At 31.9% G+C, this 19,135-nt stretch overlaps 1 protein-coding gene across 5 annotated transcripts in view; it reads left to right on the top strand.

Moving 5' to 3' along the window:
• LOC126882057 (A-kinase anchor protein 200-like) overlaps positions 1-10,866 on the top strand; it is a 640,814-nt gene extending 629,948 nt beyond the window's left edge. For all 5 annotated transcript variants that reach the window (XM_050646875.1, XM_050646876.1, XM_050646879.1 and 2 more), the window contains one exon: positions 7,851-10,866. In XM_050646875.1, coding sequence (XP_050502832.1) covers positions 7,851-7,874 — 24 coding nt within the window. In that variant the 3' untranslated portion in view covers positions 7,875-10,866. The remainder of the gene's footprint in view (positions 1-7,850) is intronic.
• The last annotated feature ends 8,269 nt before the right edge of the window (positions 10,867-19,135 follow it).

The following is a 19,135-nucleotide window of genomic DNA, read 5'->3' as shown; positions in this document are numbered from 1 at the left end:
TAACAGAACATTAACAAAACTTAATTGATCAAACGACCAAGTGACACAATCAATGTTCGAATTTGAATCAAATTTAATTATGGTGACACACAGATATTGACTGTAATAATTATTGTGCTGTGCATTTTTATTTTCGGCTTGAAATTCTAAAAATAGAACTCTAAAAGCACCGTATCATTTTTATCACCTATTTAAATTGAAATTTAATCCAGAGCCCTGATTAAGAACAAAAATTATTTACATAAAAAATGCGGTGGTAGCATAACTGCACGTGTACATTTCAACGAATTTCGTTTGGCTTATCGCATCGCAATGCTCAAACAAAATGAATTGATGACTAATGTAGTCAATATAACTTATGTAGGTATGGACCCTGACGGTTAACAGAGGTGACGATTAATAGAGAGACGGATAATCGAGGTTCCACTCTACATGGTATACAGCCAACTACAGGAAACCTTTTTCCTTGTGTATTTTTTATGTTTAGATTATTTTCTATCTATTTAATAATAATTCCTTTGTCTTTTTAAAAGATATTTTCTTGTAGTTCTATTTCGGTTATTGATCGTTGGATATCATGTCTTAACAGCAGATATAAATACTAATCTGGTCTATTTCACAATAATTTTCTTTGTTTTTAAGAAAATCAGAACCAGGTTTACCGTGCTTCTTTCCCTACATGATTAGACACAAAAGTATATTGTTCAAAGCGCCTCAGAATGTGACAGAAATATTCCAGTTGACGTATGTTTCATTCTATTGACCGTTAATGGTGTTTTTTGCTTCATCCGTCTAAAAATCTCCACAATTCTGACTATGTTTAAGCTTATGTTGACTAGTGTTAGTTACTATTGTTCATGTCTAAGCATAGTCTCACTTAACGTCCATGCCTCTACTCCTAGCAGCACTGAAAATATTTAATAGTGTGTCACTCTAGCTCGAAGGCCAAGATTGAGGTCGAGGTTGCAAAGTCGGTTTCTCATTTTTATACCGATAGCTTTTTCTATTCGGCTTTTGATTTTCTTTTGAGTTTATCTATTATGTGCATATAACTTGTGTATGTCTCTGACCTTGTATTAATTTATTGGTATATTCCTGTTGCTTAGTTCATCTCTTAATATTGGTAACCCGAGCCTACTACATTCTGTTGATGGTTTTTCTTTGCTACATATTTTTCTTCATTAAGTAAGATAAGGGCTGCTTCCTTAATGATTTTCTTTTTCTATCTGTTTATTTTATAACTATTGATGTATCTTTCCATTATACGCTTTACTCATTTAGGGGGGAGTGCATATAGATTTTCACTTCGGAAAAAATTAAACAAGATAGAACTTTTTGTAATTTCATTAAGAAATGTTTAATAAACAACATATCAAAAAGTTCTACTCGAGAAGTGGTGCTTCATTTTTTATTAAACAAATGAACTACGAAATTAGATGTTTTTTTAAGTAACTCCGAAAATATAATTTTTAGAAAAAAAGTGACTTGACCATTGAAAAAATCAGAAAATTCTACAAAAAAAAACCTTAGGTATATAAAGATTTTTCTAAAATTAAATCTGTGGCTTCTATAATTTTTTATTTACAACGCTAAAGTCGCCCTTCTCGCAAACATTGGCGCACTGTAAACTATCATACGGCGAAGTGCACGGTTGAGTTATTTTAATGTAATTCTTTAACTAATGGATCAAATGAAATTTTACAAACTGGACATGAAAGAAGAATAATTAATGTTGTTCTGAAGCTATTTTCTTGTGGCATTTTTACAATTTTAACTATTTAGAATGGGAAATAAGCCACAATATTATTAAAAAATGATTTTTTATTAACGTTTCGACGCCCAAATCGGGTGCCGTTGTCAAAATACAAAATACTATTAATATAAACAAAAATGTTGTTGCTTAGTAAAAAAATTCTTCTAATAATTTATTTAATTTGACTCATTTATATCGGCAATTCAGATACACATGATACATTTTAAAGTAGAAGACTTTAAAATGATATTGCCAATATTTATGAGTTGAGTTCCTGGGACGACTTTACTGAAAGATAGTTCATTCGATTACATGAAATCAACCCCAACTCAAGAATATCCGTCACAAAAAAATCATAGCATGTGATCTGTCTTTAAAAAGACAACCACATGCAACGGTGACATTAAAATTCTCGCGTTAGAGATCTCATAGTAAATCACGAGGGAAAACCATACAAAGTAAAGTCAGAATTTGGTATTAATTTTGAGAGTAAATTAAATGTAAGACCAAATACTTACGATGTCGGGATAGTATCACGAGGTTTTTCCTGGTTTTCCCTCTTGATTTACTATGAGATCTCTAACGCGAGAATTTTAATGTCACCGTTGCATGTGGTTGTCTTTTTAAAGACAGATCACATGCTATGATTTTTTTGTGACGGATATTCTTGAGTTGGGGTTGATTTCATGTAATCGAATGAACTATCTTTCAGTAAAGTCGTCCCAGGAACGCAACTCATAAATATTGGCAATATCATTTTAAAGTCTTCTACTTTAAAATGTATCATGTGTATCTGAATTGCCGATATAAATGAGTCAAATTAAATAAATTATTAGAAGAATTTTTTTACTAAGCAACAACATTTTTGTTTATATTAATAGTATTTTGTATTTTGACAACGGCACCCGATTTGGGCGTCGAAACGTTAATAAAAAATCATTTTTTAATAATATTGTGGCTTATTTCCCATTCTAAATAGTTAAAAAAGAATAATTAAGCTATCTTATGGTTATAATAAAAATAAATAAAATGTTTGGGCATAAATACGGTGTGGGCGGAAAATGAGACTTCCATGAATTTTGTTTAAAAATTATTTAAAAATGTGTGACTAATACAATTTTTCTTATAAAACTCTCAATTTTGCTCAACTTACCTTTAAAATATCTTACTAAACGATGCTTTATTCAAAAAAAATCTCAAAAATTTAATTCAAATGATACGACGTCTCAAAAAATGTAATTTTTGAAAACTTCGTAGTTTTACAGAATTACCACCAATTTAAGACGGTATTACTCAAGTTTGAACAGATTTATTACAGTTTTATAAGTGCTTTTGTAAAGTTTAGGATATACATAGTCTTTAAAATCTACTAAATTATTTTACTTTGGAAATGAAATAAACTATTTATATTTGAGAAAATTAAGAAAGATAACAACAATGTAATACAAAAATCGAAAATTACCAGCTAAAAAAATGTTTATACAAAGTGATCAAAACTTTTTTCGGTAAAACTTACCTAAATTACATTTAATAATAAGCTTCAAAAATAATAAATGTTCAACAAAAAATTTTTTCTTTAGCTCTTATACAGTATGTCTGCGTAACTGGGAACCTATTCATAACTATTTTGTTATCAGTTTTACGAAAAAAAGTTATTCTTTATAAAATACTCTGTATCGTATATAAAATCTAAGATGCAACCATTAAATATCAAATTTTATTAATGTTATCCGAGGTATGTCAAAAAATATGAATTTCACTCAAGAGTAAAGTACCTTTATATTTCACAATATCAAAAACTTTTATTAAGAAAAGTTGTTTGGAATTAAAAAAATATGTTTTAGTGTTCAATTACATCCTTCTAATTAAAATATTGTGAATAATAAAGGCACTTAACTCCTAAGAGAAATTCATATTTTTTACATATCTGGTATAAAATTAAAAAAGTTTGATCTCTGATGGTTGTATCTTAGATTTTAGACCAGGTAGAATATTTTATGAAGAATAACTTTTTTTCGTGAAATTGATAAAATAGTTACCATAAGTGTAATAAAATGATAATAGGAATTCGTAATTTGAGAAAAAATTAATTTTTTTTTTTCGATCAGAATGATGTAATTTTATATTAAAACATAGTTTTTAATTTTAAACAACTTTTCATAATAGCATTTTTTGATATTCTGGAATATAAAGGTACTTTACTATTGAACGAAATTCATATTTTTGACATAACTCGTATAAAATTAATAAAATATCATATATGTTGGTTGAGTTTTAGCTTTTTGACTATTCAGAGCATTTTATGAAGAATACCTTTTTTTCGTACAATTGATAATAAAAAAGTTTCCCATGTGGTTCCTAGCTACGCAGACATACTGTATAAGAGCTTCTGTATAAGAATTTTCAAATTGCAATGCCATATTCGGATTCAGCATAATCAAAAACAAAATAGAAACATATTTGATCAAAGTAAAATGATGAATTCCACGATATTTTTAAAATTATTTATACAAAACAATTGTTATTGTTTAAACAATTAATAAACAATTAGCGGCCAAATCTGCGAGTAGAACTTTTTACTTTAACATGTATATAAACTAACAAAAAAAGTTTTATAAAAATATAAGCTTGTTTGAATTTTTCCGAAACAATGCATGTTTTCGTTCTAATTGCACTCCCCTAATTGTCCCAGGCTTGTTTGAATATCCATTGTTGAAGTCTCTATTTTTGATGCATCATGCTTGTTTATCCTTACACTTAGTGGTCTTGAAGTTTCTCCCACATCAAACTTGTTACATTTACAAGGTATTTTATAGATACAGCTCTTAGAACTCTCCTGTGTGTTGTTTAGTTTGATTTTGAATAGAATAGATCTCAGTGTATTGGTTTTTTTTAAAGTCCTTGCGATGTATTTATTTCATATTCTTTTTAATTTTTCTAATGAACCCTTTGCATATGCAACAACTTATTAACAAGCATGTTCATGCTTTTAAGACTTTTTTACGATTAATATATGTAAGTAAAATTATCCCATCAACAGTTTATCTGTGCAAATTGCCACCATGTGCATGGTGGCAATGTGTGTTAGGTATGTAAGGAGTGTAAATGGTGGTAATTTGCATGGGGAACTCCTTATGTATTGTTGGAAGAAAGAGATTCCTAACATTGTCTTGTATCGTGACGTTTCTTCGTATAGAGATGAATAAATCTAGTACATAATATAGAAATGTCCCAAGCAAATAGTTCCAGTATTTTAGTATGCAGCACCTTATCAAAAGAAGCTGAATAGATATATAGTACAAATAAGTAATATTGATTTTCTATTTTTTCTCTAACAATAGTAAATACATATTTTCTTTTTCACTTTGTTATGGATATTTTCGCTTGGATAGATTCTGTTGTTTTAGAGTTTCTGTACCTACCTTTTGTTTATACATATGAAGAGTACAGGGGAAAAACAAGGAATGTCACTTTTTTTATTAATTTTTGCTTTTCTCGCCACGTGGTAGCAAAAACTGAGTACTATCGACTAGGCTATCGATTCAGGACAATAAACAGAAAGAGCAGTCCATATAAATTGTCTAAGAATTTGTATCCAGGATTGTCCGCACGCCACTGAACAAGATAAACAGAAAGAGCAGTCCATATAAATTGTCTAAGAATTTGTATCCAGGATTGTCCGCACGCCACTGAACAAAAATAAGGAATGTTAGCAGTTTTTTGGTGCATTATTAAATTAATAAGTTAATATAGATTAATATTATAATAAAATTATAGAATAAGAATTGCTAGAATTCTGCTAAGAATCTCCTAAGTAGTTTTTAGATATCATAAGAATGAAACTTTTATTGGTGGTTATCTCAATATGTATAAAATGTGACATTCCTTGTTTTCCCCTGTACTCTTCATATGCACTTTATTTTGTTGCGGATCACCAGTGCAGGTGTACATTAGGGTGGGGCGAAAACAAAGAAAAAATTTGTTTTTAGAAATTGATATGTCCTATATGCGAAAAAGTGGTTATTGCAAAACGTATATTATTGTATATTATTGCAAAACGTTATCCAAAATTTGGGATTGATAGAACAATATCTTCCGGTGCCCCCAAAACTTTAAAAATTTACAAATTAAAAAAAAATTATTGAAAAAAAAAACATAACTTTTTTATTTTATATTAATGTTGTTTTTGCTTGTTTACAACTCAAAACTTACTACAACATAGTTTATTTAATTATTTACTGTAAGGTTTGAAAATAATCGGATTTTGTTTCAAACTTAGGTAATACTTTTCTTGACAAAACTCGATTTCTTATGAATCCATCTCTTGCTTCAGCTCCACAAACCAATAATGATGCTTCTGTCTCTACTTTGACACATCTTTCCACTGCTTGCGAATGACAAGGAAATTTAGGAATTTCAAATTTATTTGAAGTCGTGTCATCAATAATTTTTCTAAGTTCATCTGTTGACAATTGTTTTGTTATGGTGGTTCTGATATTACACTAGTTTGCCAATGAATTAAGTCAAAATACTCTTTGGCTCCAAAATTTATAGTTGGAACTTTAAACTGGCGAATTTCCTTGGTTTCTTGCCCATTCTTAGACTTTAATATGCGCCTCAAACCTAGCTCTCGGATGTGGGGTCGTTTATCACCCAACATAGCTACGAGAATATTCTCTGGGTGTGCAAAATATCCATTACCTTGAATTACTTTGTTCACTGTTTTCTTTAGTTTTAGTGATAAATATTGCGAGCATTGAATCATATTAAATAAATGGATTGGCCCATATTTAACTTCTGGCTTTATTTTAAGTTGCCAAAATATTTAAATCGGTAGTCGGATTTTAAGTTCCTACATAAAGTTTGTTTGCTGTTATAATCCATCTCGAATGTGCCATCTTTCCCGGTTGTCTAAGCTGTCTGATACGGTATCATTACTTACAGCTTTGCTTATTTCGTACAAATATTTTTGGTCTGTACTAAATGTATTAATATCTACTTCAGGAATTTCACTTTGAATTTTTCGAAATTCAAAAACAGGTAGGGTTTCACAAGTTTCTAAAAGCTTTTTATTTCACATGAAAATCCGGTAGGTCCTATGGTTTCTCCATCTAAACACTTCATCTAATGTCGTAATGGTAGCTCGTTTCCATGTAAAAGACAACCAGAACCACTGTAATGGTTTCTTAATTTGAAGTTCTAATTTGCGAATTGCACCATTGTGAACGCCAGTATTTACCGCTGTTCCATCGCGTCCAATTGCAACCAAAGTAGAAAAGTCACATTTAGATTTTAAGAAACTGAATAAATTGTCTGCAATATTTTTTGCTGAACCAGATTGTAAAGTAAGATGTCCAAAATACTCAGAGTTTGGTTCTGAAACTAACACAAATATGTTCTGGTAATCAACTATTCTAAATGGGAAATACGAGTAAGCCACAATTTAACTAAAAAAATGATTTTAATTTTAATTCATGAGAATTTTACTGTCACCGTTGCATTTGGTTGTCTTTTTAAAGACAGATCACATGCTATGATTTTTTGCGACGGATATTCTTGAGTTGGGGTTGATTTCATGTAATCAAATGAACTGCCTTTCAATAAGTTAAGATTTTAACACAAGTTAAGATTCAATCCTAGACCACTTTTCCGCATATAGGCAAATTATTATTTGAAAATCGATTTGTTCGCTCCACCCTAGTGTATATATCTACGAGTGATCTCCGGGTATCTGTCTCTTCAGTCCTGACCCCCCGGAGGGAGTGCAGTAGTCATCCTGATGTCGTGCATTGTCTGTCTCCAAAGATCTCTGTCTCTGGTCATTTATTTTAACTCATATCTCATGAGTAGGTCTTCTGCGTCTTCCTGTAACTTGATCGATCCATCTTGTTGGGATCTTCCTCGCGATCTTGGGCCTTGTACTTTTACCCCTCCAGGTATAAAGGCGACATTTTGTGAGTTTAGTTTTTAAAGTTATGTATGTGATGACTACAAAACTATTTTGTTTTGGTATACAGCTTGTATGTTTCGTATTCCAGTATACTTACAACTATACATATAGATATAAAGTACTAATGCATACTTTTTTTATTTTTAGGAGGTTGTAACGGTAGAAGAATAAGTTCAGTCCTTCCACCAAAAGTAATAAGTTTTTATACATACATTTTAAACAAAACAAATTGATCATATTTGGCAGTGATCAAATAAATCCGACCAAATCACACATGGAAGCTGCCTAACCGACTCTCATACATTTATCCATTAAAAAAATGTAATCAGAAGTTTTAATACTCCCATAATAAAATATTTTATATTGTCTTTAGAAATCTGGACAGTTTTTATATGTCGTTCAAACGACTTTTTTAATCGTATACAATTTTGTAATATAAAAAATTTAGTGTAGTCTTAGTATCTATTTCCTAGGTGAGCTTATTTTGAAAAAAAAAAAATCTTGTGTTTTATCATCACTTTTATATTATAAAATAGCCAGTCAATGAGCATTGTTACGAATATATTCATTATCGTCTCTGCTATTATCGCTACCATATAAATATTCCAATTAACGAATGAATGTTAGACAAATTCGCAATATAAAATATTCCAGAGATCTTTGTTAGACGAGCATTTATTAAATTTTTGCAATAATTGGTGCTGTATTCGTTTTTTTAAACAACAGTTATTTAAGAAAAACAACAAACTTAAAATTAATCTAAATTTAAAATAAAATATGCCATCTAATACTTCTTGATTAATTTTAAAGCTCTTTATTTGTTGTCAATTTTTTAACAAAATATAAGCTGGTATTGACACGGGTCTTGCTATTCAATCAAAAGATGTGTTTGACTTTTCCCTTTGATATTGTTGTTTATGAACTTGAAATTATGTTACCAACCTACGCATAGACATATATAATACTTGTATGTTTATGCACGTAGGTGATCAAACTCTAACCAACTAAATAATTTCAAATATTGGATATATTATATTGGGACATGCTGTATATAAAATGGTCAATGACTGGTCTATTTGAATGTTAATTAAAAGCCAAACAATCAATTTATTTTATTTGTAATTATATTCTTATTTAGCTTGTATTTAGATTAGATACATATCTTATATTAAATTAAAGAGAGAGGAAAGTCATGTACTTGCTCCGTGAAATTTTTGTAAATGTATTAGCTGTTAAAAATGTTTTTTGAGAAATATCGGGCCAAATTGTCTTCATTCTTCAAAATTCAGTTTTAATCACAGTGCCAGATCACAACAAACTAAAATTGTAGTTTTATTTTGAGGTTCACTCACACATTTCTTATAACCTCTTCAATTCAGTTCTAAAAACGAGTTTTCAAAAATTAGAAGATTCGAATTTTGAATGAATATATTTTGAATTTCATGAATATATCAGTTAATCTACAGTTAGTTAATAAAAAGTTTTTGTTTGTTGTGACTCTTAAGGTATTTTTTTGTTTTTAACTGTATAAAAGTGTTACGAAATTTTAAAGAAAGTATAAATGTGTAGAATAGATAAATCGGCCGTTTAAGAAATATTCACAGTGTGCTTCTTGTATTTTCTTATATAGGCAACTAGTTCACTACTGTTTTTTAACCTATTCAATAAAGTAAGTTCTTTCTGTTTCGTTTGTTTTATCTTAGATAATAATAGAAGATTTTTGTCATTTCCTACACTAGTAGTCACAGAATTGGGAAGAAGACTTATTGAAATATTTATGCTGAATTTTCGATAGGTAGGATTATTAAGACATGAATTTAACTTGTAGATATTTTTGACGTTTAAACGTTGGTAAAAACGTCAGTCGTCTTTCTTTTTTGATTTTTACGTTTCACTTCTTATGTTTCAAAAATAAAAACCTTATCCTGTAAAAGGTATATTTTTACAAGATTTTTACAATATACCTTTTACAAGATAAGGTTTTATTTTTTGTGATTTATGGTATACAGCCAGTTACAGGAATTTTTCCTTGTGATATTTCTTATGTTTCACTTGCTCAGAAATTTTCAATAATGAGTATTTTGCCAAAATGCTGTCACAAAGATTCTAAAACCATGTATCCGGTTTGCTCACTCATTTTCTTTATTTAGTTCCTATGACCAAGTGTCCGTTTATGTTTGAACCGTTAACTGTGGTAATTGAAATATATCGTCAAAGGTAAACGTTTTCCTAATATTCATCGATTTTTTGTTTCAATATTTCAACTTATTTCTTATTCGCAAGTTTAGAAATATTATATTATCAATTTCTATAGTTTAAGATAATCTATAAAATATTGTTATGGAATATCCTTAGCTCTTTTCCAGTTTTCTTTAAATGGTTCTAGCATCTTAGTTCCCGATTATAAGCAGCATATTACTGCCTGTCTTTTTTTCGTCCACGTTTAAATGATTCAATATTATTTTCACTTCAGATGAATCACGAAAAATAATGCACTTTTTAGAATGACTACGTCGTTACCAACAGTTAGTTGACAGATCTGTTAGGATTAGTTATGTCTCTTTTGTCTGTAGTAAAGATCTAAATTTCTCTAAGCAGTCAACAGTAAAGGATGTTACTGAATGAGTTGTTTGTATAGAGTTTAGTTGAATTAACATGCCTTATAATTTTTCTGTGATGGAAAATGTAATAGTAAGGTAAATGAAAGGAATTGTAAAAAGTAGGGAATTGATGATTTGTATGTTGCTAGTATCAGTATGTAGAGTGTAGGACGTGGTCAAAATAACTTCTAAATAGTAACGTAACGTTTTGTGTACATTTTAAAGAGTTTAAATATTTACATTTACAAATTTGTATCGCCTAAATGTGATTTTACGAAGTAAAAATGGTTGGTTTTGCAAAAATTATAATAAAAATTTAAAATTACACAACGAAATTTACGTGTCTCGAAATTTCTACATTAGCGATTAAGTTTTTAATTTTTTATCAACTCAAAAGTATATTCTGTCTCTTGTATCAGTGTCCCACAGCTATTTGATATTTCGCTATTACTGTATCTACCGACTTATCAAAAAGGCTGTGTGTAGGTAAAAATGATTGAAATAAAAATCTTCATGTATGTGTGAATGTGTTTATAAACATAAATATATAATTTAGGATGTTTTACGAATGTTTCATTTACTACACTATGAACCCTAATAATACGTGGATGGTCCGACAATTACTTAGCCTCTCCTCCCGATGGTGCCACTATCGCAAAAGAAATATACTATCGTAAATATATTCTTGTAGACGGTTTAACATCTTCTAGATGTCAAAATCTCAGCCAATTCGGACTTGCAATTTTGTTTTTACCGCGAGTATAGTAGCCCTTCGGCTCAGCTGCAGGATCTATCGCCCTAAGGGTCGATTTCTCATACCTGCGGTAATCTATGGTTCAGTTGAACCAGGTTCACCGGTGAACTTCGGTTTTGTTTGGAATGCATTTCTCATTGCACGTTCATGTCAGTGCACGTTCTACAGCTTTCGAGAAATGCCAATAGATGGCAAAAGGTAAAAAACTCACCATTTTGAACTACCTTTTTTACGCTGTTTTTGAATAAAGTTAAATTTAAGTATTTATAGTCAAATAGTCATTTTAATAATTATAAATAAATGTTATAAAAACAAAAATAATGTTATAAAAACAAAAATAATGTTATCTTTTATCGTTAGGCTTAATATAATAAAATAGGTTATATTTATATTATGACAGTGTTTCGTGTTAATAAAACGCATGATACTATAAATATAAATAACAAGATAATATATTGCGCATCTCAAAGAGAAGGGAGTCGTGACGTAACTGGAGATCCAAGTTCGTAATGGTTCGTAATGTCCGAATGATTTCCGATTAGTTTGAATTGCTCGCGGTTGTATAGTCCAGGCTGTATGGTCGCCCCCGTTAGGTAAATTATTCCAGTTCGATTTTTTGACAAACTTACTAAAAAGGAGTTCTTTATAACAAATCCACAGGGTGCCGGGAGGTCCTGCGGTCAGAAAATTGTTTAAACAATTTTTTTAAAACAAATTTAAAAAAAAATTTTTTCAATTCGTTTAGTTTTCTTAGATTTTTTGGATCATTATAAGCAAAAAAGGTCTCTTGTGATTTTTCTCTAAAATTTATTTTTGTCGAGTTATACGCGATTTAATATTTGACGCGAAAATCGCAATTTTCAAGGCTTAATAACTCAGTTAAAAATTATTACTATGAAAGTTAGAAAGTGACCAAATCAAAGTTTAAAGCCCATCTACAAGGTCCTGAAGAAATTTTTGTCATTATTTTATTACTATTACCTGTTATTTTTAATTATTAACAATGAGCGCTAACTGCATATTGGGACCTTGCAAGTTCGGCAAAGCGACACCTATTTCTACGCTCTGCAACTTTATTCGCACTTTTAATTATATTGGCCAATTATATTAGTCCTGGTTACTGGATAATTGTCAAGGCCATAGTCCAAAAAAATAATAAGAAAAAATAAGATTCAGGTTATGTTATTAAAACGTAAATAATTGTATGTAGTAAATAATAGTACATTATATACCGCGGGACTGAAGTAGTACATTTAATCCTGAAGGTAAAGTTTATGGCCCGACCGCAGGGAGGGCCATAATTTACCTGAAGGATTAAATGTACTTCAGTCGCAAGGTATATACGATACTTTTCGTACTTCCGGTATGATTTTATTAATTATTTCAATAATTTCAATCAGTTTTTTCTCTCTTCAACTCATTTAATAAACTGTCTTTAAAATAAGTTACCATAGTAACATTGCGTTGTGACAGTTATAATTTAGAAACATTGTCATTACTAGTGTCATTGTAAAGAAACATTGTTATTGATAATTATTGGTATCATGAGTGAAGAAGGTGTATCTGATATTGATAAAAGAGCAGCCGAAGTAGGTGAAGAATTGTTACCACCGAAATCTAGAAAACTATACGAGCAGCAGTACGATGCTTTTAAAAAGTGGTGCCGCTTAAAAAATGTGAGACAACCTACTGAAAATGCGCTGTTAGTCTACTTCGATGATAAATCAAAAGCGGTTTGTGCCTCAACTCTCTGGGCACATTACTCCATGCTGAAATCGGTTATTAACATTAGAGAAGATATTGATATAAGTAAATTTCCAAAATTATTAGCTTTTTTGAAGAGAAGAAATGAGGGATTTAAGCCAAAGAAGTCAAGAATTCTCACGTCTGAGCAGGTAGATCAGTTCTTACGGGAGGCTCCGGATGATAAATATTTAATGCTTAAGGTAAACTCGTCAGTTACCTGCTGCATTAACCCAGGAAAGACTGGTCAATATGACGAACTGTCACAATATTAATTTGAATATTAACGTTAATTACCATTCTAATTAATTATATTTTTCAATAAAATATCCCTTAAATTCGTTTGTTTGTGATTTAATCGTTCCGGGAGTTTCGTCAATATTTAATCCCGGAGGGATTAAATGTGACACTTTAGTACCTGTCACAAGGGAGTGAAGTTGTCACTTTAGGCCCGGAAGTACGAAAAATTAGTTATTAAAATGCAGTACTGCAAAATACAATTAATTAAATTTACCTTTATACAAGGTGTCCCAAAAGTAGTGGAACGGTCGAATATTTCGCGAACTAAACATCGGATCGAAAAACTGAAAAATACATGTTGAATCATTTTCAAAAATCTATCCAAAGACACTAAACACCAACCCCCACTACACCCCCTGGAGGTGGGGTGGGGGTAACTTTAAAATCTCAAATGGAAACACCCATTTTTTCTTGTAAATTTGGATTCGTTACGTAAAAGTAAGCAACTTTTATTCAAAACATTTTTTCGAACTGTAGATAGATGGCGCTATAATTGGGAAAAACGATTTATCCTGATACCATAGGTAAATAATTATGGAAACGCTCTAATATCTCCAGAAATACACTTCCAAATGAGAAACCAAAAAACAAGATTTTAATATTTTTCGAAAACCTATCAAATAACACTAAACATGACCCTCCAACCCACCCCCTGGAGGCTGGTGGTGGAGTGGGGGTAACTTCAAAATCTTCAATAGCAACCCCCGCTTTTTATTGCAGACTCGGATTCGTCATGAAAAATTAAGCAACATTTATTTAAAACATTTTTTAAAATTGTTAATAGATGGCGCTTTAATTGGAAAAATACGATTTATTAGCGCCTAATACGATTTATTAGTTGCTTAATTTTTCATGACGAATCTGAATCTGTAATAAAAAGTGGGGATTGCTATTTAAGATTTTAAGGTTACCCCCACCCCACCTTGAGGGGGTAGGTTGGAGGGTTATGTTTGGTGCTATTCGATAGGTTTTTAAAAAATATTAAATACGTGTTTTTTTGTCTTTCATTTGGAAGTGTATTTCTCGAGATATTAGACAGTTTCTACAATTTACCTATGGTATCAGGATAAATGGTTTCTCCCAATTATAGCGCCATCTATCCACAGTTCGAAAAAATGTCTCGAATAAAATTTGCTTACTTTTACGTAAGGAATCCAAATCTGCAATAAAAACTGGGGGTTTCTATTTAAGATTTTTAAGTTACCCCCACTCTACCTCTAGGGGTGGAGTGGGGGGTCGTGTTTAGTGTTATTTGACAGATTTTTGAAAATCATTGAATACGTATTTTTCAGTTTTTCGATCTGATGTTTATTTTGCGAAATATTCGACCGTTCCGCTAGTTTTGGGACACCCTATATAATAATTGCATATCATATCAATAATGTGGAGCAACATATAATTTTTGTTCTTCAATGACAGTAGATATGAAATGTATCTACGTCAATTTGACAATTTCAATTGACAATATGAATTATTTAAGAAAGTTGCAATATTTCTCCGCTATTCGCGCACGATCGTTTCTCAATTCCCTTCCAAGTACTTGCACACCGCGAATAGGCGGCCGTCAATAGGGCTTTTCATTCACAGTCATTTGTTTCGAGCTTCTGTCATGTGTCACATAATATTAATATATCTACGTTATACGTTATTGGCATATACCAATGATACAAACCAAAGACGTATGACGTAGATATATTAATATTATGTGACACATGACAGAAGCTCGAAACAAATGAGAATCGATGAAAAGCCCTATAGTGAGTGTGAAAGAGATGCACCATTCCGGCGGTCTAATGGTGTATCTCACTTGCACTCACATTGACGGCCGCCTCACTTAGCGCTCATGGTTCACAATTAAAAATAACAGCTCAGTAATAAAATAATGACAAAATTTAACTGAATATAACTAAACAACAGTCAATTTTAGAGAAAAATTACGAGAGACCTTTTTGGCTTATAATGACCCCAAGAATCTAAAAAATATATACGAAGTGAAAAAATAGATTTTTAAAATTTGTTTAAGATAATTGCTTTAACAATTTTCCGACCGTGGCACCTCCCGGCACTCTGTGTATTTCTTATAAGGGACTCTTTTTAAGTGAGTTGGTGCAACAAAATCGAATTGGAATACGTTACCTAACGAGGGCAACGATACAGGCAGGACTATAAGCTAACAACAAGAATTCAAATTCCGGTCTCCAGTTACGTCATGCGGTGCGTGAACTCGGACGTATTTGCGCTACGGGAAGATACTATCTTGTTATTTATTTTATAGTATCATGATACAACGCATGCGTAATCCATGAAATCATCTGAACTGGGTTCAGAAATCTTTGAACGGCCGAATTCCAGCGTTCAAGCATCGTTCAAGTTTAAACTGCCATCGGTTGAACGTGAATTGAGAAAGACGATTTTGACTTTAAACTGACGTTCACTAAAAGTTCAGGTTAAACTGGAGTTGAACTCGATATGAGAAATTCTTCCTTAGTGAAACACCAAATTAAAGATGATAATTTATTTCTGTGTATTTCTTATAAGGAACTCTTTTTAAGTGAGTTGGTGCAACAAAATCGAATTGGAATAAGTTACCTAACGAGGGCAACGATACAGGCAGGACTATAAGCTAACAACAAGAATTCAAATTCCGGTCTCCAGTTACGTCATGCGGTGCGTGAACTCGGACGTATTTGCGCTACGGGAAGATACTATCTTGTTATTTATTTTATAGTATCATGATAAATACAACGCATGCGTAATCCATGAAATCATCTGAACTGGGTTCAGAAATCTTTGAACGGCCGAATTCCAGCGTTCAAGCATCGTTCAAGTTTAAACTGCCATCGGTTGAACGTGAATTAAGAAAGACGATTTTGACTTTAAACTGACGTTCACTAAAAGTTCAGGTTAAACTGGAGTTGAACTCGATATGAGAAATTCTTCCTTAGTGAAACACCAAATTAAAGATGATAATTTATTTCTGTAAACTACACTAACTTCCAGGGAGACCTAATGACGCTACTTTAGTGACCGATTGCCCGAAAAATCCGGGACATGACCCGAATTACGAAGTCGTGACCTGGCGTCCCGGACAAAGCTTCCGGGCCATCCGAATTTTCAACTTTTTGGTAAAATTCAATTTTTTTCGTTATTATTTTAAGAATTCACATCAAATTAAATTGTTGGGACTAAAAAAAATCGCCAATAATTATGATTTTAAAAAATAAGCAATGTAAAGAATTACATTGCAACAATACATCATATTTTGTTTGTTGAGGTCAATTTAAAATATGAATTGATTGATTTTTAAATGTTTTGAAGCTGTTTTCTTGTGGCCTGTTTGGAAATTATATTTTTGATGGGATTAAGTCACAATTGGTTGTAATGATAATTACATTTTTATATTAACCTAAGGTTATATTTACATGAAAATCCAACATAACTTTATTTTCTAATTTTTCCTTTTTTGAGAATGATTGGAAGTCGAAACTTCAAAAGCTAACAAAAATATAATTATCATTCTAACCAATTGTGGTTTAATCCCATTAAAAATATCATTGTCAACATAAAAATGTTAAATAAGCAATAAAATGATGGTATTAAAGTCCTATATTTAAAAAATAAAAAATGGCCCGATTTTCATTGAAAAGTCCCGGATTTCAAGTATTTTTTCAGTTTTGTCCCAAATTCAACTGAATTGGAGTTGGTCACACTAATGATGCTACATGTTGATATGTATGAAGTGAATCGAAGGAATGTATTTCAAAGCCCATCTTTACTGTTTGAATTGACTTGAAGGAATCTAGTTAAAGCCACATCTTGACTCGTTGAATTGACTCAAAGAAATGTATTTAATGTAACTCTTTATTAGCGGCATGATGAATTGGGTCATAGCCCACGCGAACAAAGAACAAAGGTTTTTATTTAGTCGGCAAAATTAGTGTCCATTGCCCAAATATTTTTTATGATTTGCAATAATTAAACTAATTAAATAGCCCGCACATGTTTGCAATATAATAACAGTTGCGTTCATGTGATATACGGGGTGATAAAAAGATTGTTTAATATCGAATATGAAAATTGAATGTTTGAGATTAAACACCCGCGTGTTTAAGCGGGCGTGTCTGAGGATTTTAGAAAAATGAAAAAAAAGCAATATCAGTCGCTGATTCGATTCTTCTTTTTGGAAGCGAAATTCCGCAGTGAAATCAAAGATCGCATGAATGCTGTGTACGGTGACTCTTCTCTTCCGATAGCGACCGGCAAAAATTGGTTTAACAAGTTTCAACGTTATCGCACGTCGGTTTTTGATCATTCACGCCCAGTTGTTCCGAAAACAGCTACCATGGCTGATAACGTGAGAGAAATTTATGATTTCGTATTAGCGGATATCTAAGACGGTAGGCATTTCAAAAGATCGCGTGAGTCATATCCTGCATGAAATTTTGGACATGAGAAAGCTGTCAGCGCGATGGATGCCGCGTTCTCTCACTCTGACTAACAAGCGCAACCCTGAGACCACTTCAGAGCAGTGTTTGAGGTTGTTTAAGCGTAATCTGAAGGAGTTTCTACGTTGCTTCATAACCGTCGACGTAACATGGGATCCACAAGTAAGTACTCATCAGAAACCAAGGAACAGTCGATACAGTGGACGTCGTCCAGTCACCCCGCGAACGTGCTCCGAAGAAGGCAAAGACTGTTCTATCAGCCGGAAAGGTGATGATCATCGTTTTTGGGATTAACAAGGTGTGACCTATATCAACTTTTTGGAAAAGGGCAAAAGTTCACAGGGCTTTAATATGCCGCATTATTGGGCCGATTCGACGTCGAATTGCAGAAAAAACATTCCCAATTGTGGAAGTCTTTTACCATCATAACCTACCTACATGTAGGTAGCGATCATAGCTTACTATTATGTAAAATAGGAATAATTATGAAATATTTCACACCCAATAGGGTAGCACCAACACAAACAAAAATCAAAGTCGGAATACAAAGTCGACTACATACGGAATCCACGGAATACTTATACAGGAAAAGAATATCAGAGAAGATTGCTGAGAATGGAATATTAGAAAACGATAACATCGATGAAAGCTGGCAAAAACTCAAAGATAACATAATCAACGCTGCAACAGAATCACTTGGAGAGAGAAAAGTAACGAATACTCACATATTAAAGAAGAAAACCCCGTGGTTTAGAGAGGAAGTTAAGATAAAATGTGAAGAAAAGAAGAAAGCCTTTTTACAATACAGAACGAAACAAACACAACAGGCATACAACCACTAAAAACGAATCAGAAACGAAACGAATGCTTTAGTGAGGCAAATAAAAAGGGAGCACTGGCAGAGTTTTTCTAAACAGATGGAACACGACTTCTACGGAACACAAAAAGAAGTATGGAGAATGATCAGAGGGCAAAGAAAGGAGATGAACGAATTAATAAAAGTGAAACACACTCAAAAGAAAACATGGGCAGACTACTTCCGATCTCTATTTGCTAAAGGCGACGATAATGAACCACCAACACCTGAAGTTACAACAAACGAAGAAATAAACATCGAGGAGGGAGAGGTAAAGGAAGCATTAAGAAAATTAAAAAATAGAAAATCTCCAGGAGAGGACAGAATATCGAACGAACTCCTAAAGTACGGAGGACAAGATTTAACTAAACAACTATTAAAACTAATACAAAAAATAATAGAACAAAACAGAATACCACAAGAATGGAGATCAAGCATCCTAATACCTCTCTTCAAAAATGGAGACAAATCGGACCCGGAGAAACACAACATTAAAATTAACAACCAAAGTGATACCAAACAAATTGAATGAAATTATACATTAGCAGAAGAACAAGGATTTAGGTCGGGAAGGTCATGCACTGACGCTATATTTATAATGAGGCAAGTTCAAGAGAAATCGTTGGAATACAACAAACCGGCATATTTATGTTTCGTGGACCTTCAGAAAGCATTTGACAGGGTCACATTATAGGACGTTATCCATTTGTTATACTCGAGAGAGGTAGCTCTAG

Source organism: Diabrotica virgifera, chromosome 3, assembly GCF_917563875.1.
Source record: "Diabrotica virgifera virgifera chromosome 3, PGI_DIABVI_V3a".
NCBI lineage: Eukaryota > Metazoa > Arthropoda > Insecta > Coleoptera > Chrysomelidae > Diabrotica > Diabrotica virgifera.
Note: the sequence above shows the minus strand (reverse complement) of the source record. Positions and strands in the feature narration are given on the sequence as shown.